This window comes from Phocoena sinus, chromosome 1 (genome assembly GCF_008692025.1).
Source record: "Phocoena sinus isolate mPhoSin1 chromosome 1, mPhoSin1.pri, whole genome shotgun sequence".
NCBI classification, from domain to species: domain Eukaryota; kingdom Metazoa; phylum Chordata; class Mammalia; order Artiodactyla; family Phocoenidae; genus Phocoena; species Phocoena sinus.
Window position 1 is genome coordinate 61,179,033 of NC_045763.1, and position 23,206 is coordinate 61,202,238.

General features: G+C 37.6%; 1 protein-coding gene across 19 annotated transcripts in view; it reads left to right on the forward strand.

The window, feature by feature from the left end:
* Positions 1–21,624, forward strand: part of SRSF11 (serine and arginine rich splicing factor 11) — a 55,426-nt gene extending 33,802 nt beyond the window's left edge. For 10 of the 19 annotated variants that reach the window (XM_032624651.1, XM_032624661.1, XM_032624656.1 and 7 more), the window contains 5 exons: positions 2,090–2,221; positions 4,630–4,719; positions 19,474–19,590; positions 19,972–20,110; positions 20,216–21,624. In XM_032624651.1, coding sequence (XP_032480542.1) covers positions 2,090–2,221; positions 4,630–4,719; positions 19,474–19,590; positions 19,972–20,110; positions 20,216–20,413 — 676 coding nt within the window. In that variant the 3' untranslated portion in view covers positions 20,414–21,624. The remainder of the gene's footprint in view (positions 1–2,089; positions 2,222–4,629; positions 4,720–19,473; positions 19,591–19,971; positions 20,111–20,215) is intronic. The other 9 variants (XM_032624717.1, XM_032624765.1, XM_032624749.1 and 6 more) reach the window with 3 other exon arrangements.
* Positions 21,625–23,206: the final 1,582 nt, after the last annotated feature.

A 23,206-nucleotide genomic window follows, 5' to 3' on the forward strand; every position in this document is an offset into this window, starting at 1 on the left:
ACCTACAACAATGCACTTACGATTTTTTCCTGCAACTATATTTTTTTCTATATACATTAGAGGTAGGATAAGTGTGTAACCGTTTTGCTAAGATGATTGTTGACTTAAATTTTTGTTAAAGCCAGAATTCTCAAAATATGAATAATACTTAATTCTAATAGCATCAGTTTTGGTTTTCCAGAATTTTTAAAAATTCTTAATAAGAAAGTGATGGTTCTGATATTTTATAGGGTCAATATTTCACTCAAAATATATTAGTAGTACTGTTTACTAGTCAGACACTGTAGTCGTTGCTCAAGGGTACAGTGGTATAGACATATATACCCCTTGTCCTTATGGAGCTTAGAAAACGGTAGGTAAGCATTACATGAAAATTACCTAGGATATAGACATGTTATTGAGAGGGATTGCTTTAGTAGGTAGTTTCAAATATGGTCAAAAGTAAGAAATGAGCAAAACATAAAGTTACTGAATTTGATGAGACACTGCTACTGATGGGTTTTGAAACAGCTGCTCTAGAGAATGATGGCAATACTATGTTAGCACATTAGTAAGAGAAGAGGGAGTCAGTATATAATATATGTGTCTACAGTAAGGCACTGAGCTGGGCTTTATAATTTCAACTATTCTGTGATGGAGGTGCTGTTGTTTTTCTTTGCTGAAGTAATAGGCTCAAAGAGGTTAAATAATGAATGCTCTCAGTTAACTGGTTTATAAATGAGATTTGAACACATATCTTCTACATTACTAAAATGTCCGTCCTTGGGCTTCCCTGGTGGCGCAGTGGTTGAGAGTCTGCCTGCCAATGCAGGGGACGCGGGTTCGAGCCCTGATCTGGGAAGATCCCACATGCCGCGGAGCGGCTGGGCCCGTGAGCCACAACTACTGAGCCTGTGCGCCTGGAGCCTGTGCTCCCAACAAGAGAGGCCACGACAGTGAGAGGCCCGCACACCGCGATGAAGAGTGGCCCCCGCACAACGATGAAGAGTGGCCCCCGCTTGCCACAACTAGAGAAAGCCCTCACACAGAAACGAAGACCCAACACAACAAAAAATAAATAATTAATTAATTAAAAAAAATTAAAAAAAAAAAAAAAAAAAAATGTCCGTCCTTGGGCACTTTGAAAAAGTAAAAGCAAAAAGTTTAAATTTTATTTGAAGTTTTCCATGAAAAGAGGTTGAATGGTCCACTAGAAATTAAATGACCAAGTCTAAGCAAAGAACTGCAATTTATCTTCAATTATTCTTAAAATAGAAAGGAATAAAATATAGGAAGGAGGATCAAAGAACATCAAAAGGTTAATTGCACTTAACCTTTTAGAGAAAGTATGGGGAGCAGGGTGGTATGCAGTAGGCACAGAGAGAAACATCTCTTACGTGGCAGGAAAGAGATGATGATGTAATGTTGAGGACACTTAAGAGTAGAAAAGGCAGTTTGTACTGAGTTGTATATATCTGTATCATGCTTGCATTACTTGGATTTCTCTTAAACTGCAAATCGAAGAAGTGGAATATATTTCAGAGAACAACAACTAGAAATCGTAGAAGGCAACACACTATATGGTTTCCATTTTTAAAATGGGAATAATAATGGTACATACTTTATTAGGTTTATTATGAGGGTAAATGACTTAGTATTTGTAAAGCATGTAGTGGACATAAATAAGTATTCAATAAGTAGTGAATGGGTTTAACTTGCAATAGTGAGGAATCAGATAAGGTGTACTTGCAAAAATGCTATGTAATTGTGAAATGATGCAAATGAGTCAGATATTTTTTGTTTTTCTTCATTCTCTAGCAGTATTTTTAAGTTTGGAGTTGTAGTTTCAATGGGCAAAGTAGGATTGGTTTGATAGGTTGCGCAAAAGATTAAAAGGTGAGGAATTCCAGGGGTTAAAAGGTATTTACTAATTTCTAGGATATCAAAGATGTTGTTGTGTAGAGTAAATAAATAATGGCAGGAAATTACCCTCACTGATGGCTAGTCCACATGTCTGAGTCTTTTGTCTGATGCTTATATGAAATAGTCAGAAACAGAGCTAGTCTTTTTCCATTTACATACATGTGTTCGCTTCCTTTTACATTATAAGGCGGTCAAGAAGCAGATCAAGAAGGCGATCACATTCTAAGTCAAGGAGTAGACGACGATCCAAAAGTCCAAGACGGAGAAGATCTCATTCCAGAGAGAGGGGTAGAAGGTCAAGGAGCACATCAAAAAACAGGTACAGTAAAAAACTATTAACAAACACTGAGTGGGAAGACAAATTTTAGAGTTCCCAACACCCCCAAATATTGCTGCTTTAATGACAAAGAAGAGGTTATGGTAGGAGATAGGAAGAAACTGTTGGAGGAGACTGACATTGTTTTCTTGTGCTCCTTCATAAACTTGAGATTTCTACTTACAGCTGAAGGCCTAGATAAAATTTCTTTGTAGTAAAAATTCTTAGCTGTTTCTACTGCCTTTTTTCATTTCCTCTTTTCCATTCAGCCATTACTAAGGATTTAGTGTTACCAGCCACATCTCTTGGTATGCCAAAGAGTTTATGGCAGACAATCATGCCTTCCTAATTCATCTTTATATACCTCATTGTGAACACCTTTGTAAATATGAATTCAGTATTGCTATATTCCAGAGACTGAACCATACTTAACAGTCTTATCCCATGGTTTGGGGACCAGTAGAGAATTAAAGTGAGGATTTATTAAAAAACAGACATCCCCACCTTAACATTGTATTTCAACTTAAACATGCATTCAATAATTTGTTTTTTCATATAGGTCCAAACTGTTTGAAATTAGGCCTAGTCTTGAATAATACATACCAAATCACTTTCTTTTCATTTAAACCACCTTTAAAAGTGTTGAGAACTCTGTTACTTGGAAATATCTTGATTTTTTTTTCCCCCATTTTTAGTTGTCACACAATACAATTTCACAACACTTAATTTTTAACAAATGTCCTTTATCTCTTTCTAAAATATTTGCCTTAATTTTCTAGAAGCAACCCTATATTTTATACGACTTTACCCATTTATATATTATGTAATTAAAATAGTAAGGATCACAGGGAGGGGGCAACAAAATTTATTCTTGGTAAGCATATAACTCAAGTGGGGACAGAGGTTCTGGGATAGCTTTACTGAGTGTTCAGCCTCTAACGAGGCTTTTACTCATGTTTTACAGTTAGTCATCTTTTAATTCAGTCAAACAAACAAGCTTACTTAATGAAACATCTCTTATACAAAGCAATTAGGCATTCCTTCCCTCAAGGAACTTTCTTTATACTAGGGGAGAGATGAATGTAATTACAAAGGAAGGGCCATTGTTAGGGATGTCGGAAGAGATTTATTGAGAGGTGACTCCTGAGTATTGAATTCTGATAGATTTGACTGGACTCGGGGGGCATGGTTTCATTTAGAGAATGTTTACAAAGTTAGCATGATTTCTTGAAATAGCAAGTATTTTGGTATAGAAGGACCAGGAAATGAGGTCAGGAAAGTTAAGGAGACAGATCACCATAAGAAGGCTTTGTTGTTCACACTAAGGAGTTTGTGGCAGATCCGGGAGGCAACAGGAATGAATTGAAAAGTGATGAGCAGGGAATTAATATTTTCAAGTTTGTACTTCGAAAGATTTCTGATAGGGGGTATAGCATCAATTTGTGGAAAACATGCTGGGGCCCCTTAAGGGACTATTAAAGTAATCTATGAATTCGATGATAAAGATTTGAATGAATAGAGAGGATAACTGATGGAGCAGGATGAGCAAAGATGGGAGGGAATGAAGCACAGGATATAGGGTGGGACTAGCCTAGAACAACCGAAGAGATACTTTAATCTCTAAAACTGTAGAACAGTTGAAAATAGGTGTGTGTTTATAAGGATATAAGGGACATATATATATTATAAATATGTATATATTTTACCTTTTGCCTAGAATCTTGGGGCGAAAAAATGCTGTGGGGAATAAAAGTAAACGTAGAAGAATCTGTAGAAAGATTTTAGAGTTGAGGCCTGGTTGTAGTACCACTCCATTTTGATGTTTTTTTCCTAAAAGCATTGAATAGCCCAGAATATATAGCAGCTGGGAAAAAGTTACAAGGTTGGCTTCATCCATGAAGAGGTTACATCGGTTGTGTACTTTGAAAGAAAAACTTACAATAGTGATGGGGTTTTGGGCTGTCAGTAGAGGATTTAGAGCCAGGGTCCAGGGTTGGTTGGGAAACTGCTACTTACTTAGCTGAGAGAAAAACAGAGTGTTGAAGAGCCTAGAGAAAATTATTTAAACTATTACAGTTTATCGCCAGACATACTAAGAAACTGGCCAACATCCTTGTTTTCTTGCCACATACTCTGCTTTGCTCTTGGAGAGAAGGTTTATGTGGAATACCAGGAAAATAGGATTTTAAAAATTTGTTTACCACACATACGCCGCTTGAGTTACTATTATTTTTAAGTTTGTAAGTTTGTATAATAACATTAAGTTTGTATAATAAAAGTCTGTAAGTTTGTATAATAACATTAAAGAATAACATTAGATTTCACTGTACTTCTGTTTTTATTTGTAGTTTGATAGAAATATATATTAGTTGAATCTTCCAATACATTCATAAATTGTTTTCATTTATTAGAGACAAAAAGAAAGAAGACAAAGAAAAGAAACGTTCCAAAACACCACCAAAAAGTTACAGCACAGCCAGACGTTCCAGAAGTGCAAGCAGGTAGGGTGGCATTATGAATTCTCGGCATTTTTTTAAGCGTTCATTTTTTTTTTTTAAACATCTTTATTGGAGTATAATTGCTTTACAATGGTGTGTTAGTTTCTGTATAACAAAGTGAATCAGTTATACATATACATATGTCCCCAAATCTTATCCCGCTTGCGTCTCCCTCCCCCCACCCTCCCTATCCCACCCCTCTAGGTGGTCACAAAGCACCGAGTTGATCTCCCTGTGCTATGCAGCTGCTTCCCACTAGCTATCTATTTTACGTTTGGTGGTGTATATATGTCCATGCCACTCTCTCAGTTTGTCACAGCTTACCCTTCCCCCTCCTCATATCCTCAAGTCCATTCTCTAGTAGGTCTGTGTCTTTATTCCTGTCTTACTCCTAGGTTCTTCATGACATTTTTTTTTTCTTAAATTCCATATATATGTATTAGCATACAGTATTTGTCTTTCTCTTTCTGACTTAACTTCACTCTGTGTGACAGACTCTAGGTCCATCCACCTCATTACAAATAGTTCAACTTCATTTCTTTTCATGGCTGACTAATATTCCATTGTATATATGTGCCACATCTTTATCCATTCATCTGATCATGGACACTTAAGTTGTTTCCATCTCCTGGCTATTGTAAATAGAGCAGCAATGAACATTTTGGTACATGACTTTTTTTTTTTTTAACATCTTTATTGGGGTTTAATTGCTTTACAATCGTGTGTCAGTTTCTGCTTTATAACAAAGTGAATCAGTTATACATATACATATGTTCCCATATCTCTTCCCTCTTGCGTCTCCCTCCCTCCCACCCTCCCTATCCTACTCCTCCAGGCGGTCACAAAGCACCGAGCTGATATCCCTGTGCCATGCGGCTGCTTCCCACTAGCTATCTACCTTACGTTTGTTAGTGTATATATGTCCATGACTCTCTCTCGCCCTGTCACAGCTCACCCTTCCCCCCTCCCCATATCCTCAAGTCTGTTCTCCAGTAGTTCTGTGTCTTTATTCCTGTATTACCCCTAGGTTCTTCATAACATTTTATTTTTCTTAAATTCCATATATATGTGTTAGCATACGGCATTTGTCTTTTTCTTTCTGACTTACTTCACTCTGTATGACAGACTCTAGGTCTATCCACCTCATTACAAATAGCTCAATTTCGTTTCTTTTTATGGCTGAGTAATATTCCATAGTATATATGTGCCACATCTTCTTTATCCATTCATCCAATGATGGGCACTTAGCTTGTTTCCATCTCCCGGCTATTGTAAATAGAGCTGCAATGAACATTTTGGTATATAACTCTTTTTGAATTTTGGTTTTCTCAGGGTATATGCCCAGTAGTGGGATTGCTGGGTCATATGGTAGTTCTATTTGTAGTTTTTTAAGGAACCTCCATACTGTTCTCCATAGTAGCTGAACCAATTCACATTCCCACCAGCAGTACAAGAGTGTTCCCTTTTCTCCACACCCTCTCCAGAATTTATTGTTTCTAGATTTTTTTTTTTTTTTTTTTTTTATGCGTTACGCGGGCCTCTCACTGTTGTGGCCTCTCCCGTTGCGGAGGACAGGCTCCAGACGCGCAGGCTCAGCGGCCATGGCTCACGGGCCCAGCCGCTCCGCGGCATGTGGGATCCTCCCAGACCGGGGCACGAACCCGTGCCCCCTGCATCGGCAGGCGGACTCTCAACCACTGCGCCACCAGGGAAGCCCTGTTTCTAGATTTTTTGATGATGGCCATTCTGACCGGTGTGAGATGATATCTCATTGTAGTTTTGATTTGCTTTTCTCTAATGATTAATGATGTTGAGCATTCTTTCATGTGTTTGTTGGCAATCTGTATATCTTCTTTGGAGAAATGTCTATTTAGGTCTTCTGCCCATTTTTGGATTGGGTTGTTTGATTTTTTGTTATTGAGCAGCTTGTAAATTTTGGAGATTAATCCTTTGTCAGTTGCTTCATTTGCAAATATTTTCTCCCATTCTGAGGGTTGTCTTTTGGTCTTGTTTATGGTTTCCTTTGCTGTGCAAAAGCTTTGAAGTTTCATTAGGTCCCATTTGTTTATTTTTGTTTTTATTTCCATTTCTCTAGGAGGTGGGTCAGAAAGGATCTTGCTGTGATTTATGTCATAGAGTGTTCTGCCTATGTTTTCCTCTAAGAGTTTGATAGTTTCTGGCCTTACATTTAGGTCTTTAATCCATTTGAGCTTATTTTTGTGTATGGTGTTAGGGAGTGATCTAATCTCATACTTTTACATATAGCTGTCCAGTTTTCCCAGCACCACTTATTGAAGAGGCTGTCCTTTCTCCACTGTACATTGCTGCCTCCTTTATCAAAGATAAGGTGACCATATGTGCCTGGGTTTATCTCTGGGCTTTCTACCCTGTTCCATTGATCTATATTTCTGTTTATGTGCGCATACCATACTGCCTTGATTACTGTAGCTTTGTAGTATAGTCTGAAGTCAGGGAGCCTGATTCCTCCAGCTCCGTTTTTTTGTGCTCAAGATTGCTTTGGCTATTCGGGGTCTTTTGTGTTTCCATACAAATTGTGAAATTTTCTGTTCTATTCTGTGAAAAATGCCAGTGGTAGTTTGATAAGGGAGTGCATTTGAATCTGTAGATTGCTTTGGGTAGTAGAGTCATTTTCACAATGTTGATTCTTCCAATCCAAGAACATGGTATATATCTCTCCATCTATTTGTATCATCTTTAATTTCTTTCATCAGTGTCTTATAATTTTCTGCATACAGGTCTTTTGTTTCCTTAGATAGGTTTATTCCTAGATATTTTATTCTTTTTGTTGCAATAGTAAATGGGAGTGTTTTCTTGATTTCACTTTCAGATTTTTCATCATTAGGTGTATAGGAATGCCAGAGATTTCTGTATATTACTTTTGTATCCTGCTACTTTACCGAATTCATTGATAAGCTCTAGTAGTTTTCTGGTAGCATCTTTAGGATTCTCTATGTATAGTATCATGTCATCTACTAACAGTGACAGCTTTACTTCTTCTTTTCTAATTTGGATTCCTTTTATTTCCTTTTCTCTGATTACTGTGGCTAAAACTTCCAAAACTATGTTGAAGAAGAGTGCTGAGAGTGGGCAACCTTGTACTATTCCTGATCTTAGTAGAAATGGTTTCAGTTTTTCACCATTGAGGATGACGTTGACTGTGGGTTTGTCATATATGGCCTTTATTATGTTGAGGAAAGTTCCCTCTATACCTACTTCCTGGAGGGTCTTTATCATAAATGGGTGTTGAATTTTGTTGAAAGCTTTCATCTGCATCTGTTGAGATGACGACGTGTTTTTTCTCCTTCAGTTTGTTAATATGGTATATCACATTGATTGATTTGTTTATATTGAAGAATCCTTGCATTCCTGGAATTAACCCCACTTTATCAGGGTGTATGATCCTCTTAATGTGCTGTTGGATTCTGTTTGCTAGTGTTTTGTTGAGGATTTTTGCATCTATGTTCATCAGTGATATTGTCCTGTAGTTTTCTTTCTTTGTGCCATCTTCGTCTGGTATTGGTATCAGGGTGATGGTGGCCTTGTAGAATGAGTTTGGGAGTGTTTCTCTCTCTGCTATATTTTGGAAGAGTTTTAGAAGGATAGGTGTTAGCTCTTCTCTAAATGTTTGATAGAATTCGCCTGTGAAGCCATCTGGTCCTGGGCTTTTGTTTGTTAGAAGATTTTTAATCACAGTTTCAATTTCAGTGCTTGTGAATGGTCTGTTCATATTTTCTATTTCTTCCTGATTCAGTCTTGGCAGGTTGTGCATTTCTAAGAATTTGTCCATTTCTTCCAGGTTGTCCATTTTATTGGCATAGAGTTGCTTGTAGTTAATCTCTCATGATCTTTTGTATTTCTGCAGTGTCAGTTGTTACTTCTCCCTTTTCATTTCTAATTCTATTGATTTGAGTCTTCTCCCCTTTTTCTTGATTACTGTGGCTAATGGTTTATCAATGTTGTTTATCTTCTCAAAGAACCATCTTTTAGTTTTGTTGATCTTTGGCTATTGTTTCCTTCATTTCTTTTTCATTTATTTCTGATCTGATCTTTATGATTTCTTTCCTTCTGCTGAATTTGGGGTTTTCTTGTTCTTCTTTCTTTGATTGCTTTAGGTGCAAGGTTAGGTTGTTTATTCGAGATGTTTCCTGTTTCTTAAGGTAGGATTGTATTGCTATAAACTTCCCTCTTAGAACTGCTTTTGCTGCATCCCATAGGTTTCGGGTCATCGTGTCTCCATTGTCATTTGTTTTTAGGTATTTTTTGGTTTCCTCTTTTATTTCTTCAGTGATCACTTCGTTATTAATAGTGTATTGTGCAGCCTCCATGTGTTTGTATTTTTTACAAAATCTTTTCTTGTAATTGATATCTAGTCTCATAGCATTGTGGTCGGAAAAGATACTTGATACAATTTCAGTTTTCTTAAATTTACCAAGGCTTGATTTGTGACCCAAGATATGATCTGTCCTGGAGAGTGTTCCATGAGCACTTGAGAAAAATGTGTATTCTGTTGTATTTGGATGGAATGTCCTATAAATATCAGTTAAGTCCATCTTGTTTAATGTATCATTTAAAGCTTGTGTTTCCTTATTTATTTTCATTTTGGATGATCTGTCCATTGGTGAAAGTGGGGTGTTAAAGTCCCCTACTATGAATGTGTTACTGTCGATTTCCCCTTTTATGGCTGTTAGTATTTGCCTTATATATTGAGGTGCTCCTATGTTGGGTGCATAAATATTTACAATTGTTATATCTTCTTGGATTGATCCCTTGATCATTATATAGTGTTCCTCCTTGTCTCTTGTAACATTCTTTATTTTAAAGTCTATTTTGAATGATATGAGAATTGCTACTCCAGCTTTCTTTTGGTTTCCATTTGCATGGAATATCTTTTTCCATCCCCTTACTTTCCATCTGTTTGTGTCTCTAGGTCTGAAATGGGTCTCTTGTAGACAGCATATATATGGGTCTTGTTTTTATATCCATTCAGGCAGTCTGTGTCTTTTGGTGAGAGCATTTAATCCATTTACATTTAAGGTAATTATCAATATTTATGTTCCTGTTCCCATTTTCTTAATTATTTTGGGTTTGTTATTGTAGGTCTCTTCCTTCTGTTTTGTTTCTTGCCTAGAGAAGATACTTTAGCATTTGTTGTAAAGCTGGTTTGGTGGTGCTGAACTCTTTGAGCTGTTGCTTCTCTGTAAAGGTTTTAATTTCTCCATCAAATCTGAATGAGATCCTTGCTGGGTAATCTTGGTTGTAGGTTTTTCTCCTTCATCACTTTAAATATGTCCTGCCAGTCCCTTCTGGCTTGCAGAGTTTCTGCTGAAAGATCAGCTCTTAACCTTATGGAGATTCCCTAGTGTGTTATTTGTTTGTTTTCCCTTGCTGCTTTTAATATGTTTTCTTTGTATTTAATTTTTGACAGTTTGATTAATATGTGTCTTGGCCTGTTTCTCCTTGGATTTATCCTGTATGGGACTCTCTGTGCTTCCTGGACTTGATTAACTATTTCCTTTCCCAAATTAGGGAAGTTTTCAACTATAATCTCTTCAAATATTTTATCAGTCCCTTTCATTTTCTCTTCTTCTGGAACCGCTATAATTCGAATGTTGGTACGTTTAATGTTGTCCCAGAGGTCTCTGAGACTGTCCTCAGTTGTTTTCATTCTTTTTTCTTTATTCTGCTCTGCAGTAGTTATTTCCACTATTCTATCTTCCAGGTCACTTATCCATTCCTCTGCCTCAGTTATTCTTCTATTGATCCCTTTTAGAGTATTTTTAATTTCATTTATTTTGTTGTTCATTGTTGCTTGTTTCATCTTTAGTTCTTCTAGGTCCTTGTTAAATGTTTCTTGCATTTTGTCTATTCTATTTCCAAGATTTTGGATCATCTTTACTGTCATTGTTCTGAATTCTTTTTCAGGTAGAGCCTATTTCCTCTTCATTTGTTAGGTCTGGTGGGTTTTTATCTTGCTCCTTCATCTGCTGTGTGTTTTTCTGTCTTCTCATTTTGCTTATCTTACTGTGTTTGGGGTCTCCTTTTTGCAGGCTGCAGGTTCGTAGTTCCCATTGTTTTTGGTGTCTGTTCCCAGTGCCTAAAGTTGTGGGTTGTGTAGGCTTCCTGGTGGAGGGGACTAGTGCCTGTGTTCTGGTGGATGAGGCTGGATCTTGTCTTTCTGGTGGGCAGGTCCACGTCTGGTGGTGTGTTTTGGGGTGTGTGTGGGCTTATGATTTTAGGCAGCCTCTCTGCTAATGGGTGGGGTTGTGTTCCTGTCTTGCTAGTTGTTTGGCATAGGGTGTCCAGCACTGTAGCTTGCTGGTGGTTGAGTGAAGCTGGTGTTGGTGTTGAGATGGCGATCTCTAGGAGATTTTCGCCATTTGATTTTACATGGAGCTGGGAGGTCTCTTGTGGACCAGTGTCCTGAAGTTGGCTCTCTTACCTCAGAGGCACAGCACTGACTCCTGGCTGCAGCACCAAGAGCCTTTCATCCACACGGCTGTGAATAAAAGAGAGAAAAAGGAGAAAGAAAGAATTAGTAGAAGATGAAAGAAAGAAAGAAAGAAAGAAAGAGAAAGAAAGGAGGGAGGGAGAAAAAAAAATGGACGAATAGAACACTAGGACAAATGGTGGAAGCAAAGCTATACAGACAAAATCTCACACAGAAGCATACACATACACTCTCCCAAAAAGAGGAAAAGGGGAAAAAATAATAAATTTTGCTTTCAATGTCCACGTCCTCAATTTGGGATGATTCATTGTCTATTCATGTATTCCACAGATGCAGGGTACATCAAGTTGATTGCGGAGCTTTAATCCGCTGCTCCTGTGGCTCCTGGGAGAGTTTTCCCTTTCTCTTCTTTGTGTGCACAGCTCCCGTGGTTCAGCTTTGGATTTGGGCCCGCCTCTGCGTGTAGGTTACTGGAGGGCGTCTGTTCTTCCCTCAGACAGGACGGGGTTAAAGGAGCCGCTGATTTGGGGGCTCTGGCTCACTCAGGCCTGGGGGAGTGAGGGGTACGGAGTGTGGGCGCGCCAGAGGCCGGCGTGACGTTGCACCACCTTGAGGCGCACCGTGCTTTCTTCCGGGGAAGTTGTCCCTAGATCCCCGGACCCTGGCAGTGGCGGGCTGCACAGGCTCCCGGGAAGGGGGTTGTGGACAGTGACCTGTGCTCTCACACAGGCTTCTTGGTGGCGGCAGCAGCAGCCTTAGCGTCTCATGCCCGTCTCTGGGGTCCGCGCTGTTAGCCACGGCTCACACTGGTCTCTGGAGCTCCTTTAAGCAGCACTCTTAATCCCCTCCCCTCTCCTCTTGCACCAGGAAACAAAGAGGGAAGAAAAAGTCTCTTGGCAGGTCCAGACTTTTTCCCTGAGTCCCTCCTGGGTAGTGGTGCACTAACCTCTTCAGGCTGTTTTCTTAGTGCCAGTCCTCTCCCTGAGCTCCATGGAAGCCTGAGTCTCAGCTCCCAGCCCTGACCGTCCCGGCCGGTGAGCAGAGAAGCTTCTCGGGCTGGTGAGTGCTGGTCGGCACTGATCCTCTGTGCGGGAATCTCTCTGCTTTGCCCTCTGCACCTGTTGCTGCGCTTTCCGCGGCTCCGAAGCTCCCCCCCCACCGCCACCCACAGTCTCTGCCCGCGAAGGGGCTTCTGGTGTGTGGAAACCTTTCCTCCTTCACAGCTCCCTCCACTGGTGCAAGTCCCGTCCCTATTCTTTTGTCTCTGTTTATTATTTTTTCTTTTTCCCTACCCAGGTACGTGGGGGGAGTTTCTTGCGTTTTGGGAGGTCTGAGGTCTTCCGCCAGTGTTCAGTAGGTGTTCTGTAGGAGTTGTTCCATGTGTAGATGTATTTCTGATGTATCTGTGGGGAGGAAGGTGATCTCCGCATCTTACTCTTCCGCCATCTTATCTTCCCCTTCTCCTAAGCTTTCATTTTTTTAAGCTTTGTTTGCAAGACTGTCAATAGACTGTGAACATGAAATGTTTTCCAGTACATAGCTACATACTTCAGTGGTGAAGTCTTCTGGTTTGTTTTTTTTTTGCGGTACGCGGCCCTCTCACTGTTGTGGCCTCTCCCATTGCGGAGGCCAGGCTCCGGACGCGCAGGCTCAGTGGCCATGGCTCACGGGCCCAGCCGCTCCGCGGCATGTGGGATCTTCCCGGACCGGGGCATGAACCCGTGTCCCCTGCATTGGCAGGTGGACTCTCAACCACTGCGCCACCAGGGAAACCCGTGGTGAAGTTTTTTTAAAGGCAATTTGTGAAGAATAACCTAAAGTTCATTTTTCTTTTCACTTAATGTTTTATGGTGTAGAGTGTATTTAAAATAGTGTGGGAATTCAGCAGAGGTCTGTTTTTATGTTTGCTATATGCATTTCACGTCATAATTTGAATTGTTTGTGTTGGTTTTTCCCCCTTAAACGTCTAAGTTTTAATGGCTAATGTATACTGCATTATCACATTAAATTCATTTTATCATAGTAAGTTATATTTAAAATATCTACATGTTAGTGGTGAAAATAATTTTTTCCCCATACATAGTGGTTCATTGATAAAATAATTGGAGACAATGCAAGTTCTGATTTGTGTCATTCTTAGAGTAGTAATTCTATCTTTAACCTGCTGTAGTGAAAATTCAGTGTTGGAAACTTTCTCCTCAGAAAATATATTTTTCACATTTAACATGGAATTCATATGATAGTAGTAAGGGCTTAATTCCATTTTCTTCCAATCTTCTGTTTTTTGTTTTTTACTTTTATTTTAAAATTTTTATTGGAGTATAGTTGATTTACAATGTTGTGTTAGTTTCAGGTGTACAGCAAAGTGAATCAGTTATACATATACACATATCCACTCTTTTTTTAGATTCTTTCCCCATATAGGCCATTACAGAGTAGTGACTGTAGTTCCCTGTACTGTACAGTAGGTTTTTATTACTTACTTATTTTATATATAGTAGTGTGCATCTGTCAGTCCCAGTAACATTTTGTTGACATTGTTCATTTTCTATTAAGCAAAAGTAAAGGGTCATTGTACTTTTTTAAAACAGTAAGGAAATAATTCTCCTTCAAATGTTAGGACTCCTAGCATCGCTAAGAATCCTTAAATCTTTTACCACAGGCACAGATGAGGCTTAGTTCTCTCAAAATTTAAAGCTGTTGAATTTCTCAGCAAATCATTTTCTTCCAATCTTGTTTACACATTTTACTACAGTGTTTGTTTTCTTAATCTTGATTAAATTCACTTAGGAGGCTCACATTGTATATAAATATTAACTCAAAATGGATAAAAGACTTAAAAGCCAAAAGTAAAATCCTATTAGAAGAAAATATGTAAGTTAACTCTCATGACCTTGTATTTGGCAGTGATTCCTTAGATATGACAAAAAGCATAAGCACCAAAAGAGAAATAGATAAGTTGGGGATAATGAAAACTAAAAACTTTTTTGGAGGACTTCCCTGGTGGCGCAGTGGTTGAGAATCCGCCTGCTAGTGCAGGGGACACGGGTTCAAGCCCTGGTCCGGGAAGATTCCACATGCCGCGGAGCAACTAAGCCCATGCGCCACAACTACTGAGCCCACGTGCCACGGCTACCAAAGCCTGCGTGCCTAGAGCCTATGCTCCGCAACAAGAGAAGCCACCGCAATGAGAAGCCCACACACTGCAACGAAGAGTAGGCCCCGCTCCCCGCAACCAGAGAAAGCCTGCGCGCAGCAACGAAGACCCAACGCAGCCATAAATAAATAAGTAAAATAAATTAAAAAAAACAAAAAACACTTTGTTTCAAAGAACACTCAGAATATAAAGACAACTGTCAGAGTGCTAGAAAAATAATGTTTCCAATAATGGACTTGTATCTAGAATATATAAAAAACTGTTACCCCTCAGTCTTAGAAAGAATGTAGACTTGTGCAACTGCATTGGAAAACAGTTTGGCAATTCCTAAAGAAATTAAACGGAGAGTTTTTTGACACAGCAGTTTTGCTCCCAGTGATATGCCCAAGAGAAACAAAAACATGTCTGCACAAAAACTTGTACATGGATTGGATATTCTTGGCAGCATTATTCAAAACCAAAAAGTCAACCCAAATATCCACTAACATGGGTAAACAAAGTTGTACATTCCATACAATAGATTATTATTCAGCAGTAAAAAGGAACCAAAGTACTGTTACATGTTATAATATGCATGAGCCTTGAAAACATGCCAGGTGAAAGAAGCTAGACACAAAAGACCACATGTTGTATGATTTCATTCATATGAAATGTCCAGAATGGATAAATCTATAACGACGAAGTAGATTAGTGGTTGGAGTGTGATAGCTAAAGGATATGGGGTTTCTTTTCAAGGTGCTGAATATTTTCTTTAAAAAGACACATATAAATATATTAAAACAGAAAGTTAAACCAGATATAAGTGCTCAAGGAAATGCCATAGTAGGTCTGAGGTGGCAAAGGGGCATAAAAGATGGGATGTGCAATATGTATTCTTACCTTAAAAACTGGAGGCATATCGTTTGCCTGTTTCTTATTTAATGGATTTATTCATAAGCATCTTATCCTATTTATTGAATCATTCTTAAATTATGGCATATTCTATACATTTTTATTGTTTGCAGCCATACTACAGTCTATCATAGGGCACAGAAATACAATATAAAAAACATCATTTCCTTCTAAGGAATTTGGAATATTAGTTACACAAAGCAATACAAGAAAGTGTAAGGTATACAACCGTGACAAACTTAAATATTTGATGAAGGGAAAGTTCTGTGTAATGCTTCCAGGACAGGGGTCACAGATGACTTGTAAGGTGGTTTTTGTTATTTAAAGCTTAATTTGGAAGCTGAAATGAAGACAACTGAAGGTATAGGGCTTTATTATTTTTTTGATTATTTTGTTTGTGCCTAAATCATATAATGGTCATCTTCAAAGTCCTATAACTTTTTTCATTTAACTATTTTTTTTTAATTTTTATACAATTTTTAAAGGTTACTATCCCCTTACAGTTACTACAGAATATTGACTGTATTCCCCATGTTGTACAGTCCATACTTGAGCCTGTCTTACACCCAATAGTTTGCTGTCGTTAGGTGGGATTTGTTTGTTGTTTTTTTATTTTTAATTTAGTTGCTGTACAGTATAGCGATTCACAATTTTTAAACATTATGCTCCATTTATACTTACTATAAAACATTGGCTATATTCCCTGTGTTGTACAGTGTATCCTTATAGCTTATTTTATACCTAATAGATTGTGCCTCTTAATCCTCTACACATATATTATCCCCTGCCTTCCCTCTTCCCACTGGTAACCTCTAGTTTGTTCTCTATATCTGTGAGTCTGCTTCTTTTTTGTTATATTCACTAGTTTGTTGTATTTGTTAGATCCATGTATAAGTTATGTCATACAGTATTTGTCTTTCTCTGTCTGACCTATTTCTTTCTTATCTACTTTATTGGAGTATAATTGGTTTACAAGTGTGTTAGTTTCTGCTTTATAACAAAGTGAATCAGTTATACATATGTCCCCATATCTCTTCCCTCTTGCATCTCCCTCCCTCCCACCCTCCCTATCCCACCCCTCTAGATGGTCACAAAGCACCAAGCTGATCTCCCTGTGCTATGTGGCTGCTTCCCACTAGCTAGCTATTTTACGTTTGGTAGTGTATATATGTCCATGCCACTCTCTCATTTTGTCCCAGCTTACCCTTCCCCCTTCCCATATCCTCAAATCCATTCTCTAGTAGGTCTGCATCTTTATTCCCATCTTGCCCCTAGGTTCTTCTGACCTTTTTTTTTTTTTGGCGGTACGCGGGTCTCTCACTGTTGTGACCTCTCCCGTTGCGGAGCACAGGCTTTGGACGCACAGACCCAGTGGCCATGGCTTATGGGCCCAGCTGCTCCGCGGCATGTGGGATCTTCCGGGACCAGGGCACAAACCCATGTCCCCTACATCAGCTGGCGGACTCAACCACTGCACCACCAGGAAAGCCCTGACCTTTTTTTTTTTTTTTAAGAGTCCATATATATGTGTTAGTATACGGTATTTGTTTTTCTCTTTCTAACTTACTTCACTCTGTATGACAGTCTCTAGGTCCATCCACCTCACTACAAATAATTCAGTTTCGTTCCTTTTTATGGCTGAGTAATATTCCATTGTATATATGTGCCACATCATCTTTATCCATTCATCTGTTAATGGACATGTAGGTTGCTTCCATTACCTGGCTATTGTAAATAGAGCTGCAGTGAACATTATGGTACATGACTCTTTTTGAATTATGGTTTTCTCAGGGTATATGCCCAGTAGTGGGATTGCTGGGTCGTATGGTTCTAAAAAAAAAAAAAAATTCTCTTCTTAGGTTTTTAAGGTACCTCCATACTGTTCTCCATAGTGGCTCCATCAATTTAAATTCCCACCAACAGTGCAAGAGGGTTCCCTTTTCTCCACACCCTCTCCAGCATTTATTGTTTGTAGATTTTTTGATGATGGCCATTCTGACCGGTGTGAGATGATACCTTATAGTTTTGATTTGCATTTCTCTAATGATTAATGATGTTGAGCATTCTTTCATGTGTTTGTTGTGCAATCTGTATATCTTCTTTGGAGAAATGTCTGTTTAGGTCTTCTGCCCATTTTTGGATTGGGTTGTTTTTTTTTGATATTGAGCTGCATGAGTTGCTTGTATGTTTTGGAGATTAATCCTTTGTCTGACTTACTGCAGTTAGCTTAAATTCCCTCATGTCCATCCATGTTGCTGCAAATGGCAAAATTTCATTCTTTTTTATAGCTTACTAATATTCCATTGTATAGATACAGCACATTTTCTTTATCCGTTCTTCTGTTGATGAACACCTAACATAGCTTCCATATCTTGGCAGTTGTTAAAAAATGCTTCTGTGAACGTTGGGGTGCATGTACCTTTTCGAAATTGTGTGGGGTTTGGTTTGTTTGTTTGTTTTTTTCTTTTGTTTTTTTGTGGGGTTTTTTTTTTTTGGATATGTACCCAGGAGTGGAATTTGGGTCATATGGTAGTTCCATTTTTAGTTTTTTTTGAAACCTCCTTACTGTTTTTCACAGTGGCTGCACCAATTTACATTTCCACCAACAGTATAGGAGGGTTCCCTTTTCTCCACATGCTCTCCAACATTTATTATTTTTAGACCTTTTGATGATGGCCATTCTGACCAGTGTGAGGTGACAGATACTTCAGTTGTTTTGATTTGCATTTCTCCAATGACTAGTGATGTTGAGCATCCTTTCATGTGTTTGTTGGCCATCTGTGTGTATTCTTTGGAGAAATGTTTGTGTAGGTCTGCCCATTTTTTTGAATGCTTTGTTTTTTTGATATTGAGCTGTTTGTATATTTTGGAGATTAACCCCTTGTCAGTGTCATTGTTTGGAAGTACTTTCTCCTATTCTGTAGGTTGTTTTTTTGTTTTGTTTATGGTTTCCTTTGCTGTGCAAAAGCTTGTAAGTTTATTTAGGTCTCAGTAGTTCATTTTTGTTTTTATTTCCTTTACTTTAGGAGATGGATCCAAAAAAATATTGCTGTGATTTATGTCAAAGCACTTTCTACTTTTCCCCTAGTCTTATAGTATCTGGTCTTACATTTAGGTCTTTAACCCATTTCGAGTTTATTTTTGGATAGGGTGTTAGAGAATGTTCTGCCCCTCTTTTGCATGTAGCTGTCCAGTTTTCCCAGCACCACTTACTGAAGGGACTGTCTTTACTCCATTTTATATTCTTGCCTCCTTTGTCATAGATTAATTGACCTTAAGTGTGTGGGTTTATTTCTGGACACTCTATGCTGTTCCATTGATCTGTGTGTCTGTTTTTGTGCCAGTACCATACAGTTTTGTTTGCTGTAGCTTGGTAGTACAGTCTGAAGACATGGAGTATGATTCCTCCATCTCTGTTTTTCTTTATCAAGATTGTTTTGACTATTCAGGGTCTTTTGTGTTTCCATACAAATTTTAAAATTATTTGTTCTAGTTCTACGAAAATGCCATTGGTATTTTGATAAAGATTGCATTGAATATCTAGATTGCCTTGGGTAGTATGGTCATTTTAACAATATTGATTCTTCCAGTCCAAGAATAGGGCAGGACTTTCCTTCCCATCTGTTTGTGTTGTAGACACAGAATTTTTTTTAAGTCAAAATTGAGAGAGAGAGGAGAGGTACACCTTAAAAAGCTAATTGCTCAAAGCAGGGCGTGAATTGGGCATGGTTTGCTAGACAACAGGAAGTCAGTTTGATCTGTGTTACCACTAACTCTGGTTTTCTAAATTTTTACCTAATGATTTAGAAGTAATTTTGGATTTTATTAGCAACTGCCTTCCGTAACACAGCATATTATCCTATACACGTTCTGGCCACTGAATGAATCTAAAACTGATTCCATAAATAATAATTTACTTCAGACTGTTTTTCCTTGAGTTAGAACTTTTGTTAATCAGTTTTTCCCCAAGTTTAACATTTCTAATGTTTTGATGACATAATGTCTTTAAGAAGTATTGCTAAAATTAGGGTTTTCTTGAGGGCATTAAAGGAAAGGCACATAGTTTACAAAAAAAGAATTGCAGTTTTTTAGTATTCATTTGCTTCTTAGGCTCAGAACAAACAGTATTTGAAAATAGGTCTTTCGTTGTCAGAATCCTCTTTCTAGTGGAGCTCCATCATAGACACATTTGCTATGATGTGTCTGCATTTTTTGGATAATACTGTATTTTAAAGTCTAGTTTGCACATTTGTGGTTCTAGGGAGAGACGACGACGAAGAAGCAGAAGTGGCACAAGATCTCCTAAAAAGCCTAGGTCTCCCAAAAGAAAATTGTCTCGCTCACCATCCCCTAGGAGGTAAGAATATTAATCTTTTATTAAATCTGTCCTGTTTTTCAGGAACTGTACTAGAGTTTTTCTTCCTTTTCAGGAATTAAAATGCTTAAGAATGTGCTGATACACTCTTCATGACTTGAGGCTGTGTTATAATAAACACTGTTTAGGATTGGGCATTTTCGATCTGTAATCAAGTTATAGTCTTCTTCCCTATATTACTTATATACAGCTTGTATCCAGTGACTTGAAATTGGATCTTTGCTGTCCTCTTTATAGCAAGTGAACTTGGGTCGTCAAGTTTGCCATCTAAAACAAGTTTAAACTTACTCCTATTTAATTAATGGTGAAAGTTCTTGAGCAGTTCGTTTCAAGCATCTTGTCAGCATTTTACTGTCATCCTAGACATAAAAAGGAGAAGAAGAAAGATAAAGACAAGGAAAGAAGCAGAGATGAAAGAGAACGATCCACAAGCAAGAAGAAGAAAAGTAAAGATAAGGAAAAAGAACGGGAAAGAAAATCAGAGAGTGATAAAGATGTAAAAGTATGTTTACAAACTAATTTATTTTGGTGTTTTGGGTGATGCTGGTACTTTAAAGAAGTGATTTTCCTGTGAAGACGTTTACTTTTATTATTTTCCTTGGCAAAGCAGGTTACACGGGACTATGATGAAGAGGAGCAGGGGTATGACAGCGAGAAAGAGAAGAAAGAGGAGAAGAAACTGACAGAACCAGCTTCCCCTAAAGCAAAAGAGTGTTCTGTGGAAAAGGGAACTGGTGACTCACTAAGAGAATCCAAAGTGAATGGCGATGATCATCATGAAGAAGACATGGATATGAGTGACTGAATTTTGCCTCTGTGGGAATCCAACTGTATACGTGCATCAGTGTCATTCCTCTGTGTGATTTCTTAATGCTGTATTTGTTCATCTCAAATCTAGATGTATACAGCTCTGAGTCATAAATGGTTATAAAGCTCTTGATGTTGATATTCGTTATTTACATCCAAAAGCTTTTAGAAAAATGATACATGGGTAACCAGTTCTTGACAGGTTGAAATCTGATTGAGTAAACAAGCAGTTTTACTATTCTGGTGCTGCTTCATAACAAAAATGAAAAGCTGCATGCATCTACAGCAGGCATGGATTGTTTATGTTGTATGATCTCCTTTATTAAGTTCACTTATAGTATTTCTAGAATTTGATTCATTGCCGTAATAGAGCCATGTAGGGAATGCACTGATTGCATGTTAATTGTGGCAGGAATATCCTAAATGTCATTCAAATCCTCCAACATGATGGATCTACTTATGGTCTTGTTTGTTGACATGACAAATTAACATTCTTATAGTTACATCTGGAAATGAGCATTTGAAATAGATAATCCTTTAAGCCTTGTGGCTAAATTTTTGTGGCTTTTGTTTAACTTTGAAGGGTTATATATGCACTAACCTTTTTTGATGGCTATAATTAGGCTTTAATTACAGAAACAAGATTTCAATGAAACTGTCTTTGGCAGTAAGTAAATAGCATATTTTGGAGTAGAGTTGTATACTTTTTCATAAGGTGTTTGGGAATTTTTTTTCCTAAAATAATTTATTGAACATCTACATCAGTGAAAGTTATCTGCCTATCCTGAAGTCCATCTGTATAAGAAAGTTATCTCTTGTCCTGATTTTCAATTGTCCACTCTTTTATTAATTTGTTTTAAACTCATTGTTGGAAAAGGGGGATAGTGCATTTTAAATTGACCTTCATATGCTTTTAAAAATAAGACAGATCTACTTGATAATGTACTTTTTATTTGATCTCAAGTTGTATAAAACCAATAAATTTTGTGTTACTGTTACTGCAGTAGTAATCTTATGCACACAGTGATTCCATGTTAAATGCAAAGTAGTTAGGCAACTGTTTTCTTACAGGAGTTTCCAAGCTTTACTTTTGTGCAGTAAAAACAAAAGTAGGCTACAGTCTGTGCCATGTTGATGTACAGTTTCTGAAATTGTTTTACAAGACTTTGATAATAAAACCCTTAAACTTATGTTTATGTTCCTGTAAAACCGCATTTGTATTTATTTACGTTGTTGAATGTATGGCATTTACCTCATTCATTTTACATATCAAGTTCTTTTTCCTTTCAGTCCACATATTTTAATATAGTAGTAAGATGGAATCCATCACTGTAGTGATTAGTTGCCATTAGAATTGTCAGAATTAGTTTAATTTCTATCTAAAACAGTCTTTTCCTAAGTGTAATTTTCTTTCTTATATTTTGGGTGTAGGACTTGGGTTGAGTAAAGCAATGAACTTTAGGATAAACAAATGATCCCACCTATATCTAGTAAATTTATATTTTTGGTGAATATAAACATACTTTTCTGGAATAGTATAGAAACTCAATGGTATGTATCTACTGTACAATACTAAATAGTATATTTATTCATTTATGAGATGAGTAGTGTTTGAGTGGCTGGGATTAAGGGGAAAATGAGCCGGAATTGTAGCTTTTATCCAAATTGGAGTATAATTTTTTTTTTAACTTTTAGAATTGAAATGCCATATAGATAAGCCAGCATTGTTTTTACAGTTTGTAGTAACTTTTTAAAGATTTTATGGAAGGGAATTTTGTCTGTAGTGAGTAAGATGTTCTAGTAATGGTCCTAAAAATCACTGCATTTTTAAACACGAAGTTGAATGCAAATGACATTCTTTAAACTTACAAAAAAATTTAGTAGAAAAACATTTAAAGATTGAACCATATGATATTGTCGGTTTTGTAAGTCAAAAACAAGTAAGATATTGGCGGTTTCACTTGGTTAAGCCTAATATTACTCAAATTTTATTCCCTCACTTGTAGTCTTTGAATATATAGTATGCTGATTTCTAAAAAGGGTTAAGAAATTTTGGGCTTTAAAATAGTACCACTGACTTAAGATGCTGTCGTGAAGGGAGTCTATACTTAGGTTATTTTTCAGTGAACATTTATGCACAAAGGTAGGGTTGCACGGGGCAGAAGCCTTTAACACATAACCAGTCGAAATCAAGTGAACACTGCCTCCACACTGAATTTTGTTCTGTATTTGGTAGTGAAAATGATTAAAAAATAAAAGTGGTTTTGTTAGAAAAATGTTTGTGCTATTTATTTGCTTAAATTCTTCATGAGTGAATGAGGTAGTAGCTATTTAAGAGCCCAGTCATGAATTTCAGCTTCATTTACAGCTGGGGAGACCTGTGTTTCCTACCTTCATTTTCCTGTCTGTAAAATGGGAGTGATATCTACCTTGTAAAGTAGTTGGTAGAAAAAAATGTAGCCCTGTGTGCCTGGGTCAGTAAATGGTACCTGCTATTTAATTATGGAGCTTTTCAAAACTATATGAAAATTTAGTTTGGGGTAACGTTTTAGCAAAAGCACTAAGATAAATTGCATGCAGATATGGCTATATTTCCTTTACATTTTTGTGAATATAGGTTTTGGATAATAAGCTCCCTGGTAGTGATTCTATGTGGAAGGTAGAAGAATATTAGTTACTTAGGGAAGAAAGACAAACTGGGCTTCTACTAGAACAGTGAAAACTAATTTTACATTCACCTTGGAGTTGCATCTTAAAACTGATTTTCTGCTCTCAGTGTCATATAGCCTGT